The sequence below is a fragment of the Enoplosus armatus genome, chromosome 12, assembly GCF_043641665.1.
Source record: "Enoplosus armatus isolate fEnoArm2 chromosome 12, fEnoArm2.hap1, whole genome shotgun sequence".
NCBI lineage: Eukaryota > Metazoa > Chordata > Actinopteri > Centrarchiformes > Enoplosidae > Enoplosus > Enoplosus armatus.
Window position 1 is genome coordinate 7134061 of NC_092191.1, and position 13935 is coordinate 7147995.

A 13935-nucleotide genomic window follows, 5' to 3' on the forward strand; every position below is an offset into this window, starting at 1 on the left:
TAAGTCATGTTTCATGCAAAAACTTTTCATGGTTCCAGCTTCACAAATGTGAGGGTTTTCTGCTTTTCTTTTTAATTATTTCAGTTATTTCAATGTATTTATTTATACTTGCTCCACCACTGACAAATACCCATGTTGGTATTGAGGGCAGTACCTTAGATTTACACGATCAAAATAATAATATATGTGCCTTTCTTGTAAAGAGGCAAACAAGGTAAACAATGAACGATTACAGGAGAGTAATGTTAGTATAGTTCTCCTTGGGATGCCATCTTGTGGCACCTTTATTTACTGCACCATCTCGCTATCCGTTTCATTCCCCCCCTTTTCTACCTTTCTTCGTACACTCCGCCCTCTCACAGCCCACTCCATGTCTACCTGTTGTATTTGTAAAACCTAAAAATGACCAAGTTATTGTTAAAAAGCACCGCCTTTGCATCGGAAGCCAGGACTGAGTTGAAACAGCCGCATCAACAGTTGCAGCCTCTGGGTGTAATATGACTCAGTGAACGGGGCTGGGCCTGATTCAGCTTTTACAGTCAGACAAGCCCAGCCCTTCAGGTCCTAGAACAGGTTGCATTACAGTCTCGGGTGGGGTTTTTCTCTTCTATCCACACCCTGTGACACTGTGTTTGCGCTAAAGACGCACAAGGCACTATATAACCGGACAGGCTCCGCCGCGCTGTCACCACTACTTGTCCTTCTCTCCAGTCCCGCTCCACACACTCCAATCGTCGGTCATGTTTCGCTGTGGGATCGCCTACCCCCGATGCAGGTGGATCGTGCCCCTGCTGCTGCTCTTCGCCATTATTTTTGACATTATCGCCATCGCCGCCACCTCGGGATGGGTCGAAGACGAGGACGCCAAGTCTCACTACGCCAGTATGTGGGAGCAGTGCCGAGGCAGGAACGACGAGTGGACCTGCAAGTCGCTCATGGAGTTATGTAAGTGTCGGCTCTATCACCGCACATGAGACAGAATAGGTCAGAAACAATGAGGCTGGAGCGAATGGCATGAAAATAAGTAATACGTGACTTAATACAGCCGATAACGTGGCCTGACTCAGTGTGTGTCTCGCTGGGGTGTAAAATTCAACATTCACATATTGTAAGTTGAAGGACTCGACCTCTGACAGCAACTCAACAACTCCAGGCTGAGTGGAGGAGGGAGGCCCACAACACACAGTCAGTCCGACGGACTGAACTTTGCTCTTATTTATCATCTCCAGCCTGTTGAAACGCTGCTGTATAAACAGCCTCTACTCCAAGTTAACTTCATGTTTCCCACGCTAGGAGAAACATTTCTGAAAGTTTCTGTTTCAAAGTTTAATCTATATCACATGAAGTGTTTCAATTGGGCTTTCACAGGCCAACAACATCAATGTTTCATCAATTCAAAGAGAGGTACCCCCTCCTCATATGGCCTACTGTGCAATAAGGTGGAAAAAGACAATTAAAGATCAGAAGCTTGTAACATTTGTAAGTAAAACTCCAAACACAAACATGCAAATTGGATCATTATTCAGTTTCCTTCCATTACCTGTCTTTACCTGGTCCAATTAAAAAGGTCTAAAAGTCCTAGCTGCTCTGTAACCCCAGGCTTCTTCTAAAACCTGCCACTGCCAGGAAATACTGCACATTTTCTTCTTTAATCTGCATAGTGATTTTAATATGATATGCAGGCGGGTTCATATTAGAACGATTCAACGATACGCTGGATAAAATCTTAGGAAACAGACAGTGGCAGTGCATTCATCCATTTTCAACAGGCAAGAAAGCAGAAGATGTTTGCTGCTACTGTGACAACCACTTCTAATGCCACTGACAATAATAATAATAATAACATCTGAGCTCTGTGGAGACTTATAAAGGGAGTCTTTAGAGGAACAGAGTTAACACGTAGCTTTGAGCTTTAAAATAACTTAGTTCTTGTAAAAGCACTCACAGGGTCTGTTTGTATCGGTTTGCTGGAGGCTAAAACGAAGTGTGGAGATCTGCCTATGCGAGACTAGCTGGAGGCAAACGTTCAGCAAGTTTTAAACCCTCAAATTCACACAAAAAAAAACCCTCAGGCAGATTTTGAGCATTTTAAATAGTTTGTTACCTGCAAAGTGGATGAGCATCAGATTTTAAGATGGCTGTCATACCTGTTCACACGAATATGGCTATTTATAGACAAACTGTTAATGAGTTTTCAGTGTAGAGGTCCAACCAAAGACATACGGATCACTGTGACACACACATAACTGTGAACAGAACAGACTTCTGTTGTCCCTCTCTCTCCTTCTCAGGTTGTATTTGTGTTATTCCACACCCACAGTCACCAACAAAGACACTATTGTTGCCCTTATCAGACTCCATGGAAGTCTCCTAGCTAAAGCAAGCTCCATAATGTGATCTCCAAAACATATATATGTTCCCTGAGACGTGGGCAATATTAAAAACATGTCGTCTGTCCTTCATCTCATCAGTGATTTTGACCAGTTTGAACATTCGTCTTGTTGTCCTTCAAAACATTCACTTGTATCAGAAGAGACCATGCTGCTGGTTAAAGGTTTAAATGCTTCTGCAGAGCTACAATGACCTAAATATTCCTTCACATTTAGGAACTCTGCGCTGTTTTAAGTCATAACTACATAATCCCAGTGCTACCCTCAAATCCTGACCTCAAAAGGCTGATTTGAAGTGAGGCTTGATGATCGATTAAACTAAAATGGGAAAGATTTGATGGTTCCAGGTGTACAAATGTGAGAAATTGCTGCTTTTCTTGGTCTTACATGATCGTAAATTGAATATTTGGTTGTTGTTTTTTTATTGTTGGTCAGATGAAACAAACATTTAATGCCGTCACCTTGGTCTACAGGATATTATGATGTCATTTTTACTGTTTTCTGACATTTTATAGACCGAAGGATTCATTGAGGAAATAATCAGCAGATTAATTGATAAAGAAAACAATCATTCATTGTAAAAATCCTCTTTAATGCGATGTGACCCGTCTCATCTAGATGTAAATTCCAAAACATGTATCTTTTTCTATTTTTGTGTTTCATCGTATGCATGTGTTCCTGTGAGTTTGTTAATCTTTAGACAATAGTTAGATGTGAACTTGTGACATTTTTGTCATGAAGTCAAGTCCAGATCTAAGAACAAGTTGTTGTTTTCAGGTCTCATTTGAAGTTTTAGATCAATAGTTTTGTTCTTCGTCTGAACTGCGCGCTGCTTACTGTTTTGGCCGGATGTCCCTCAGTCTCAGCAGGCCTGAAGTGGTTTAAACAAAAGACAACCACAGCTGCCAGAAGACTACTGGCCAGATCTAGGACACATTTCTGCCCCGAGTTTCCTCTGAGCATTCTTGTGTCATGGCTCTGGCCAAATACTTGTGGGGATATGTTAGTGAACTGAAAAACTGATTAAACAAACACAACCAGCGCAGCTGATGTGTGCGGATGTAGTGAATATTGGCATCGGACCGGATAGACTCCCTGTCACTGTGAGGCCGCTCCCTGTATACGTGGGAAGGCTGTAGACTCCTGTTACCGACAGGAATATACATGTTTTCATGCTGTAGTGAACGCGTCATTGGCAAACATGAAGTAGGTCATTATTGGTTTGATATGATAATTGCTCAAGGGTAGGGCGAGATGACGATTTGTGCCATGAGACAAAAACAGATTTGGCCGTACCAGATATAGCAAGGCAGCTAACCCTTTAATATTTCTGAGTGAGTTACGACAACAGCAACAATTGATTTTTATATGATTTTTGCATCAATACAATGAAATACTTGGATTTATATTGCTGGGTTAGCCAAAAACAGACATCCCAGTCTGCGTACTTCATCCATGAACTACTTTTCAATTGATTTCCTGAAAGTTTACCATATCCCACAATATACTGTAATATAAAATAACTATAAGGCTGCAATCGTTTCGTCTAGAAAATGTCAGAAAATAACAACAAATGCCCAGTATAATCAGATTTCTTATTTTATCTGACCATTAGACCAAAACCCAAAGATATTCAGTTTATGTATCACGTATGACAAAGAAAAGTAGTAAATCTTCATATTTGAGAGGCTGAAACCAGAGAGTGTTTGGCATTTTTGCTTGTAAAATTACTTAAAGTGATTTATTGATTTATAATATTGTAGTCTCCAATTCATTTTCCATGGTCCCCGCTCCTCTACCACTGAATTCCAGTCACATGATAAACTGAAATGTTTTTGTTTTTCACCAAGCAAGTAGCTACCAAAGAAGAGAAAAGGCACTTTCTGAAGCATTTCTGAAAACATCGGCACTGTATTCCCAGCACCACGAACTGTTGGCTGGGCAGGTGTCCTATTAAAGTCTTTTCAAGGAAAGGGCAGGGTGTCGAGTTGATCCCTGCTGCCTGCGTGAAAGCCTTTTTCTAAGAGGTTTGATGAATATTATTCTTGACTGTAAGACCGGGGCTGGTCTGAATACAAGCTTTCAAAGCCACCTCCAGTTTTTGTGCAAACACATTGGTCATGACCGAGGCTTTATGCAATGTATGTGGGAGAGTCAAAGCACGTTTGTGTCAGAGTGTGTGTACAATTCATAGGTGTGTTTTAATGAAAAAGCCACAGTTAAGGCCACAATCCTGTGCGTACGTAGTTGTGTAAAAGTGATCTCTTTTTAGTTTTGATCAGAAGAAGAAAACAGATGTTGAACAGCTGGAGTGAGTGATAGGACAGGCAGTTCTAGTGCTCACACACACCCAATGTTCCCCACCTTAAAACAGAAACAGGCATGAGGACAACACTGCCAAGCTGTAGTAAACACGTATGGTAAACATATTTTACTTGCACTGTAAGTATAAGAGAAGCACCTGAAACATCTGGGTGTGTAAGTAGACTGTTGACGATGGTTTAATAAAAAGAACAATGTTAGAATAAAATTTGGCAGCACCTTTAACGACTTTCATATGAAGGCAACAAGTAGAGCTCCTTCCGTCCTTTGTTTTACTCATGATTGTACACATTTTAACTTGAAAAACAAACCTGGGCTCATCTGTAAAGTGTATAGAAGTAATTCAACCACTCACGTGTCCGCATGCAGGTTGCTTAAGTGGAGTTCAAATCGCTGTCTCTAGTTTATGACCCATAAACATCCTTCCCCATAATTTCATCGACTGTGGTGAATTAAAATCTTAATTTTTTTAATTCAGCACAGCACAGATGATGAATTATCACTGTGTCACAAAACCACAGAGTGCTGGAATGCTAAGCTAATTGCAACATTTTGTTTTCATTTTCACGCTCCTTATTGGGAGAACAGCAACCTTATGCTTTAAACAGAAATAATCTGACTGGATCTTCAGTAAGGTTGCATGATGATTATATTAATTTGTATTCTAATACACAGAATCATAGAGTCACAATATGATATCTGTTCAGTTGGTTTTATTTCCTGCGTCTTCATCAGTTTGCGCACAAAAAAGGTTTGAAACATCAGTATATCATTACTTGAATGTGTTCCCTTTGTCTTTGTTTCCTGAGTTATGGATAAGATGCTCTCTCTCCTACATGAATACTTCTGTATTACCTGTAGTAATACATTATTTCAGGACAGTTTTAATGAAGAATCCACTGTGAGGAACATTGTGTTGTTAGTGAGTTAGTGATTAGGAGTGTGGTAGAAAATTGAACCAGTCGAACTAGTCTGGGGTGTGTGTGTGTGTGTGTGTGTGTGTGTGTGTGTGTGTGTGTGTGTGTGATGAGAGAAATACCTCAGGCTGAGGAGGGTAGGGCATTACCTGAACACACACACACACACACACACACACACACACACACACACACAAAGAGGTATGAATAATTTAGGTGTTGTCCGGGAACTGGGTGTGACAGGTGTTCAGGTCCACACAGTGTGCTTGGCTGTGTTTTTGCCATTTAGAAAAATGTTTATCTGCATTAATCATCATTTTGTATGTTGAAATTTGACCTGCATGTTTACATGGAGCTTCATGCATAGGCAGGCTTGTATTTGAATCCTGGGGGGGCTTGTGAAACCTGTTCAGAACACAATGAACACTTCAAAAAATGTGTTTTCAGAGACATGAGATGTTTCCCAACAGAGATTATTATACACGGTAGATTCTCTACATACACTTTGTAAAAAGAGTGCAGTACACTCAAGATTACACAAGCATTTCATTAGTTTTCGAGCCCAAACATCTAGAACCACGCATGATGGGACCTGCCTGTTTCTGTTGTATCGCTGTTACAACTTCCTTATAATTAGAGCGCGCAAAACGTCACAGGGGGATAAAGAGAGTGAAAGTGTTAAGGGTGTGACGGGTGTGTGTGTTGCAAACAGACAGCCTGCCCCCCCCCTCTCTCTCACCCTCTCGATATCAGCTTGAACCTCACTAAACGCCTGGAATGTGCCGTCATGAGTTTAAGCCGTTAGCAGTGAGAGGGAGCTGCAACAGTGACTGAAGACACGTTGCACAACACATAGCTCATTTATTTCCAGAGACAAAGCTAAAAACAACTGCATACCTACATTTACTAACAACCTACTGTACTAATCAGTCAGAGGTTATTGTTATATTTACATCAAACATAAAATATAATACATCCTGCGCTTCTACACAAGGGAGTAGTTCTGGTTTCAGAAGTGTGGGGGGCACAATGAAGTAAAAATAACAATAGCACTATAACAAACATCTGTATTAGTGATGCTCTGATCCTGAAATCATGTCACTGCTCTCTATCTTGTCAGATGTTCATTTCTAGCGTCTTTTTAGGAGAATATTAAAGTAAATACAGATATTACCGCAAAAAAAACAGTCTGTATCTCACTGCAGCTCTCAGTACACATGTTGACATATCAACCTTTTTATCACCTCAGATCTTCTCTCATCTGGATGATGATGGCAGGACAGTCGGAGAACAATGTCCAGAGGGACTTTTGTAAAAAAAAAAAAAAATAACCTGAAGAAAAGTTTTTACGTGTATTTCTGTTTGCCAGCATGTAACTAATCTTTACGTTTGTTTGTGTTGGACTCCAGCTTGGGCCCAGGCAGTGGCTGCTCTGATGATCATCGGCCTCCTCATCCTCATCCTCGCCTTCATCATCTCCATTGTGGCTCTGTGCGTCACGGTCAACATCACTCTTCTGCCCCTCATAGGAGTACTGTTGATCGTTGTCGGTAAGATATATACACACACAAACACACACACACACACACACGAACATGCATACAAGCAAACTCCCAGTTTTGGCTAAGTGTGACCACCAGCCCATTTTGAAATTAATTAGAAATGTTTGAAGCAGAGCCAGGTGGAGCTGGCAGTAATAGAGAATGAAGCAGAGCACAAAATCTACAGTTTGTGCTTTTGAGAAGAATTCAATTTAAAGCAGTTCAAGTCACGTGCATCACCCAAAATCCCCCTGTTTCAGTTGCACTTTGTTAGAAAATGAAATTAGCCGTCACAACACAAAGATCAACACTCAAGCATAAATAATATGAGTTGAAACTGATAACAAAGATGCCTGATAACAAGAACATGTTAATGCTTGCATGTGTTGCCTTTCAAAGGGTTTAGCAATTTCCTTGGGTCAATGCCTGGTTGGATTAAAGAGTCGGTTGACCTAAATCACAAAACATATTTTTCACTTAACCTCAGTGGTATTAAGCTTTTATTAAGGTTTTTAACTATGACCGAGACTTCAGCCCTCACTGTGGACAGTTTTCACTGGGACCACTCTTGTACTGTGGTGGTGGCAGTAAAAAACGGAAACTATCTGCATGATTTGGAAAGTCTGCAAGCGTATCATGTTTTGCTGTACTGGTACTAAAACAGCATCTTACTTTGAAGAATATGAACATGTTTTTCTTCGAAACCCTTTTTTCATAGAGCAGAAGAAGCCAAAGTTCTCAAATGTTAAATGTTGTCCAAACACAAGCAGCCATTCAAAAGGTTTGCCTAAATAAAATAGTCTAAACTCGAAATAATTATGATTTAAATCAGTAAATATCTGATTAAAGAATAAGTAAACAGGGCTATGAATCTGATCTGCCAACTTTCTCTACTGAAAAGTTCAATACTTGCTGCTACATGCACATTTTGATTGTACCAAAAAAGGAATGAGTTTCATCAAGTGAGAATTTTATGATTATTATATTATTTTGTGATTTGCTGAACCTAACCATTAAATGTATTGATTTTATAAGACCATATGGAAGGTAGATTTTCATTAGATGTGAGAAATGAAGACTAAAAGGACCTTAAAATATCAGGGTTTTCCGTTTCGGGAATGTGTGTGTGGAAGTTTCCACAGACTGAGAGGGAGTATGAGACATGAAGGTCAGGCAGAGGGACAAAGGTTAACAGCATGTAAGAGCAGAGGAGTTAAAGTGGAAACCAGAAAATGTAAAAGTCAAGCTCTCTTGAGAAGGGATAGATTTGAACCTAACCTGAATCCCAAAGAAAAAGGGGAGAACAGGTGGTAATGTGTGCAGGTTTGTCGTCAAAAGGAGAAGTAGTTGGAGAGAAAGGGAGTGGAGGAAGCAGAAGGTGAGTTAGGTGTTCGCTACAGGAGGAGGGAAGGGCGAGGTTTTGGTGTGACGTTACCATGGGGACAGCTGGTTTGGTCTGTTTTATCTTGCTGACTCACCCCACAGAGAGTCTGAGAACATGAGACAGAGCCAGACACACAAACACACACAATCACACACAGCGTTTCACTGCCAAAACTGACAGGAGAAACAGCCAGTCACAATTCACAGGTACTGCGATGTCGGCTTTAAATCTGCCGCAGGGAGTTGGATGTAGTTTGCATTGGCGTCACGCTGCGTTAGCTACAGAGGAGAATTTTGGCACTTGGCTCCCACAGGTGGCAAAAAATGACTTATATATCAGTCAGAAAAAGAAAAGAATAATTAGATTACAACTACAGTGCTTTCATCTCTCATCAGCACAGCAATTATTAAAAATAATACTTTGATCCGTGCATCATACGAATCATCCGAGATCATTATACAACACTCATTGATGCAATCTGATGGTCACTTTGTGCTTATTAATTTGATGAAAGTGCAGTGCTATCCTTTTCCCAAAAAGACAGTGATGAAAAGCATCCTCTTACTCCTTCTATAAGCCCTTTAACATCTAGTTTCCTCTCGGTAACAATCCCTCAAACTTTGGGCGTCAAAACGGCCCATGGACGCTACAGAATATTTGCGGTGATAGATATCTATTTAGGGCACGTCTGCAAGTTGCTTTTCATACCATACTGACATGAACTGAAAGCAATGGCTGTCTGGAAGGTAGGAAAATGCACTCTAAACCTCTTTGTTAGGCTTTGGAAAGTAGTGCGCAGTAATGTGAAGCAAATGAGCTGAAAGAATTTGACTCTTGTCGGGTCACCAGCAACATCCCTCTGACCTCACCGGGCAAAAAAAGAGCGCGTTTCGGATTAAATCGAACCGGCCATCTGTGATTGATAAAGTTTGTGTTGGGAGAAAGTATCGCACCTGACTCACTGCCTGCCCTGCCTCTGCTGGAGGGCAACACTGTCGCAGAAAAGCGCGTCACGGGGACGAATCAGCGGCACACCTTTCTGGAGAATTAGTCTGCAAATCTCGGGGACAGATGTGATCGCTGTCTGCAGATACTGACTCACCTCGATCTCACAGACGTCGATACGTTGATGTAACTCTTACACACACGTGAAGATATTCTCCACATCGTGCTGTCAGTGTCAGTGTAGTCTTGTTTGTCCAACTGGCTTCATGACTGACTGTATGCTTTTTACGTTTCTAGCTTATTTATTTATACATTTTTATACATTTTTTTCTGAATTTATGTGAGAATTAAATTGTTCACTCTTTCTGTCTGACCATATCTATCTATCACTCACAATAATTCAATACATCCATTTATCATCTTTAAAGTTGACTTTGAGTTATAAAATGATTAATTACTGAAGGAATCATCCCTGAAATAAGATACGGAATAAATGATCATATGTATTAATAATTTATAATTATCACATCTAATGAATTCAACATACAGTTAAATGGAGTGAGCCTCAATTTTAATATTTAACAAGTGATTTTATAATTCACACATAGCATCATATACAGAAATCTTTAAATAAAAATCATTAACTTTTTCCAATATGTGCTTAGTGCTTGCTGCTGTGTTGTAATTTTGATCATTTAAAGGTCTTAAAACCATCAAGTTTTTAGCAGGTGGGTGTCTGCTGCAACTCAATGAACACAAAGAAAAAAAGCGTGTGTGTTGTACTTACAACACCCATTTTCCTTGCTCACTGAGCTCTACGTAACCTGTTTCACCTCTCTCTGCAGTGATTCTCCAGGTCATCGCTCTGATCATCTACCCCGTCAAATTCAACGAGATGATCTTCGAGGGCCACTATTACTACACCTGGGCCTACGGCTTCGGCTGGGGCGCCACCATCCTCTGCATCGGCTGTGCCATCCTCTTCTGCTGCCTGCCACGTTATGAGGACGAGCTGACCGGCCTTGCCAAGACCAAATACATCTATTCCTCTGCTTAAAGACAAAAACCTGCACACCCTTCCCAGTGACAGCCATTTCCACTTCTCGCTCTGAGCCGGATCTGTTCTGACCACCGAACATTTTTACACTTTACCATTTCACCAAAGATCCACGATGGCTCAGTTCAGTTAAATTTGGTTCAGCTGCGGAAAACCCCTCCTCTGCCATCGAAGAGTGAAGTTAGAAGCAAGGGGCGATTTTTACTGGAAGTGGACTGTGATTGGATGTTGCATCTGCTTTAATGTACAGACCTCTAATTTAGATTAAGTCAGCATCATAAAAAAAATGTTTTTATCATAGTGTTTTTTCACAATCTACACAAACATATTCCATATTCCTCATTTTATCTGTACTTTTTACCTGGAATTCTCAATGCAAGATCACCCAAGTGCACTTAACCCAAGGGGTGTAATTGTGTGTAAAGCATAGCTTTAGCCTGATTTATTTTACATCTCTAAAACCTTGCTACACTAAAATATCTGCACAGGATGCAAAAGGAATCATTAATCATCATTTGCTTTTGCCCCACGTGTTATAGTTCTTCAGTGTGTGTCTGTGCATAAGGTAAGAAGAAGCAAAGGCTCGGACTAAGAAACTGAACGTAATCTGTCTTCATATGTAAAAGAGCGTGTAGTTTAACAGTCATGTTTGCACCTTTTTTATGCATTTTTTGATCATTCTTATCTTCATTTGTTTGTCTCCAGACTTTTTTACTCTTATTTACTTATCAGCAAAGGGGTATAACCGAGGGAGGTCGCTGTGCTGACTTTGTATCTGTTCTGAGCAATTACTAATAATACACTTTGTGAGTAGACGCAGCGGTCTGATTGTCGAATGCAGTTGTTGCTGCAGTTGTTGCTTCTCTGTCACTCTGAACTGGAAGCAAATTAAGATTAATTTCCATTGAGCTTGATAAGATCTGTCTCATGCAAATTTAGAAAACATAGTCTTACTCAAAAGGGTTTTTTTCCCGTTTTGACCCAGATTTGTTATAATATTTCCTTCAAGAGAACCGGTATTTTGCAATCTGTGGCTAAAATGGAAAAATTTTGAATGTAGAAATTTTACCAGTCCAAACTCATGTGAGCTGCCTTGTTTAATAATGATGTCACACACATTTTGTTTTAAAGGGAACAATCTAAACTCAGAAGCTCATTATGTGTTTTTCATGTAGATGATGCTCCTGTGGCTAAACATCTGCTGGTTTGATGAGACACTTGAGACCAAGGTGTACAATCTTCTGACATACTGTGTGTAAAACGTGTGCCTTAGCCTCTTCAGTGTTGTGTTGATGAATCCTTGAATGTCCTATCAGACTGGTCAGTCTGGTTTAACTGACTCACGCTTCATCCCAGTCATCAGTCTCATAGCTCTGACCAAATTCATGCCCAAACAAGTTATTTTGTTGTATTACATGAAAGAGTTCTGAGGAGAGAGGCGTAGATTGATCTTAGATTAGCTGCCAAGTCTTTGAAGTTGTTGACGCAGCAAATTGCTGCATGAATAACTACAATAATTTTATAATTTGGCAGCAACTGAGAATAGGGACAGATTCAGGCAGGTTTACACTTGAAGAAACTCTGGATGTCTCGAAGGTGAGGTGAACGACATGTTTCAACGCCAGCTTTTTACTCATTATTTGTCACTATATGGGTATATACTGTACTATAGAGAATGTCTTATTAACATTCATCCACCTCTGGGAATCACCCAGCTGTTCTTCTGCTGTAGTATGAAGTGATTATTTTTGGTAGTCTTGTGTATTTTTATTCAATAAAGAGTTTCTTTTTTTGAAGAGGTTTCATTTTCTGACTCATTTTTTACAATCCAGTGACCATGTTTATGCCAGTTTGAACTTTTTATTCACAATGTCAGTGAGGTCAGGCAGAAAATCCAGTTGCAGCCTGCATGTTAATGATGTTCCTGTCTCAGTTCATGCTCATATGGGGTTGTCACCACACACATAGATGCAGGAACATAGTTGATAACAACAAACAGATCCACAGATGTGAGTCAAGACTTATGGCATGCACACACCCAGAGAGCCCCACCCTTGGACAGGCCTGACTGTGAATTAGACTTTGCTCAGCATGTCTTGACAGCTCTGGTTTCTCTGTGAAAGGGGTGGAGAGAAAAGAGTGCAGAGAGGACGGGAAAGAGAGAGAAAATGACATGAGGGTGAGAAATGCAGTGTGAGGGGGGAGGAGGATCGGCAGTATGGTAAAGTTAATGAAAGACTGGAGAGAGAGTAACTGGTTAAAGTGAAAAGAGGCGCACTCTGGCTCCATATGCACTTCTCTTTTATTCGGGTGATGCTTCAGCCCTCAGGCCTTCTTCAAGACCAACAATCATATCAGGACACAGTCTGCTATGTTATATAGGCCACACCTTAGCAACACATAATGTGCTTACAGTGTAAAAAATAAAAAGTACTCATTCTGAAGAAAGAAATGGCCCCTGTGACTGATGCGTCATTGTAACATGATACGATTGTTAACACACATTGATGCATCAATGTGTAAGTAGCATTTTAGTCCTGAGGTAGGGCAGAAGAAAAACTAAGTTCTGCAACACAAATTTATATTATTTTTTTCTTTAACTTTTCTCTATCCTTTGCTTTTTTTGAGAAATATTGATATAATTTAGATATAATATTTAGAAATATTTATAATTTTACCTCAAACTATTATTTTAATGAAACCATCCGAGAAGTGAAGGGGAAATAAAAACTCGGACATCTGAAACATTTTTTTGTAGGGGGTCACAAGCCAAAATAATTAGGCCACTGGTTTAATCCTTAATGCGTTGTATTTTATAAGCTTCTCATATGTTTCACTTTTGTTACTTTACACCACAGCTCAATAGTACATCAATCTCTATCTCGAGGTAGCTATTATTGACTCGTCTAGTGACAGTTTTCCACCAGTATGTATCATGGAATGAACTGGAAACATCAAAAGGAAAATTTAGCTTTCCAGTTTGAGATTATGAGTATTGGAATGGATAACTGCATTCTGCCAAACGAATGTCTGATAGATAAACACATTCAGGACGATTCTGACTGACTTCTGTTGAGCTTTCAACCACATTGTGATATTTGGTGAAAACAGCACCGATTCAAGCACTCAGACACTCTTACTGTGAAGATATCCTGATAGCTGAATACTATTTTATGTCAGAGGAGGTCAGTGAGTACTTCCCGTTTGTCTGTGCTTCTATGTGAGTGCCACTAGAGGTCAGGCTTGATCAGGGAATCAGCTTCTCTGTCTCTGTCATCTCCCACCTGTCCAACTCTCATTGTTTTCTCTCTCCAGGTTAACTTGAACTTTTAGAGGTGTCTCTCCAGTAGTGCACCCCCCCCCCCCCCCCCCCAAAAAA

At 40.3% G+C, this 13935-nt stretch overlaps 1 protein-coding gene across 1 annotated transcript; it reads left to right on the forward strand.

Annotated features, from left to right (window-relative positions):
- The first annotated feature begins 585 nt into the window (after positions 1 to 585).
- perp (p53 apoptosis effector related to pmp22) lies at positions 586 to 12352 on the forward strand. The gene is made up of 3 exons (XM_070916257.1): positions 586 to 945; positions 7039 to 7179; positions 10345 to 12352. Exons 1-3 carry the CDS (start codon positions 741 to 743, stop codon positions 10554 to 10556), a joined length of 558 nt encoding a protein of 185 aa, XP_070772358.1. The 5' UTR covers positions 586 to 740; the 3' UTR covers positions 10557 to 12352.
- The last annotated feature ends 1583 nt before the right edge of the window (positions 12353 to 13935 follow it).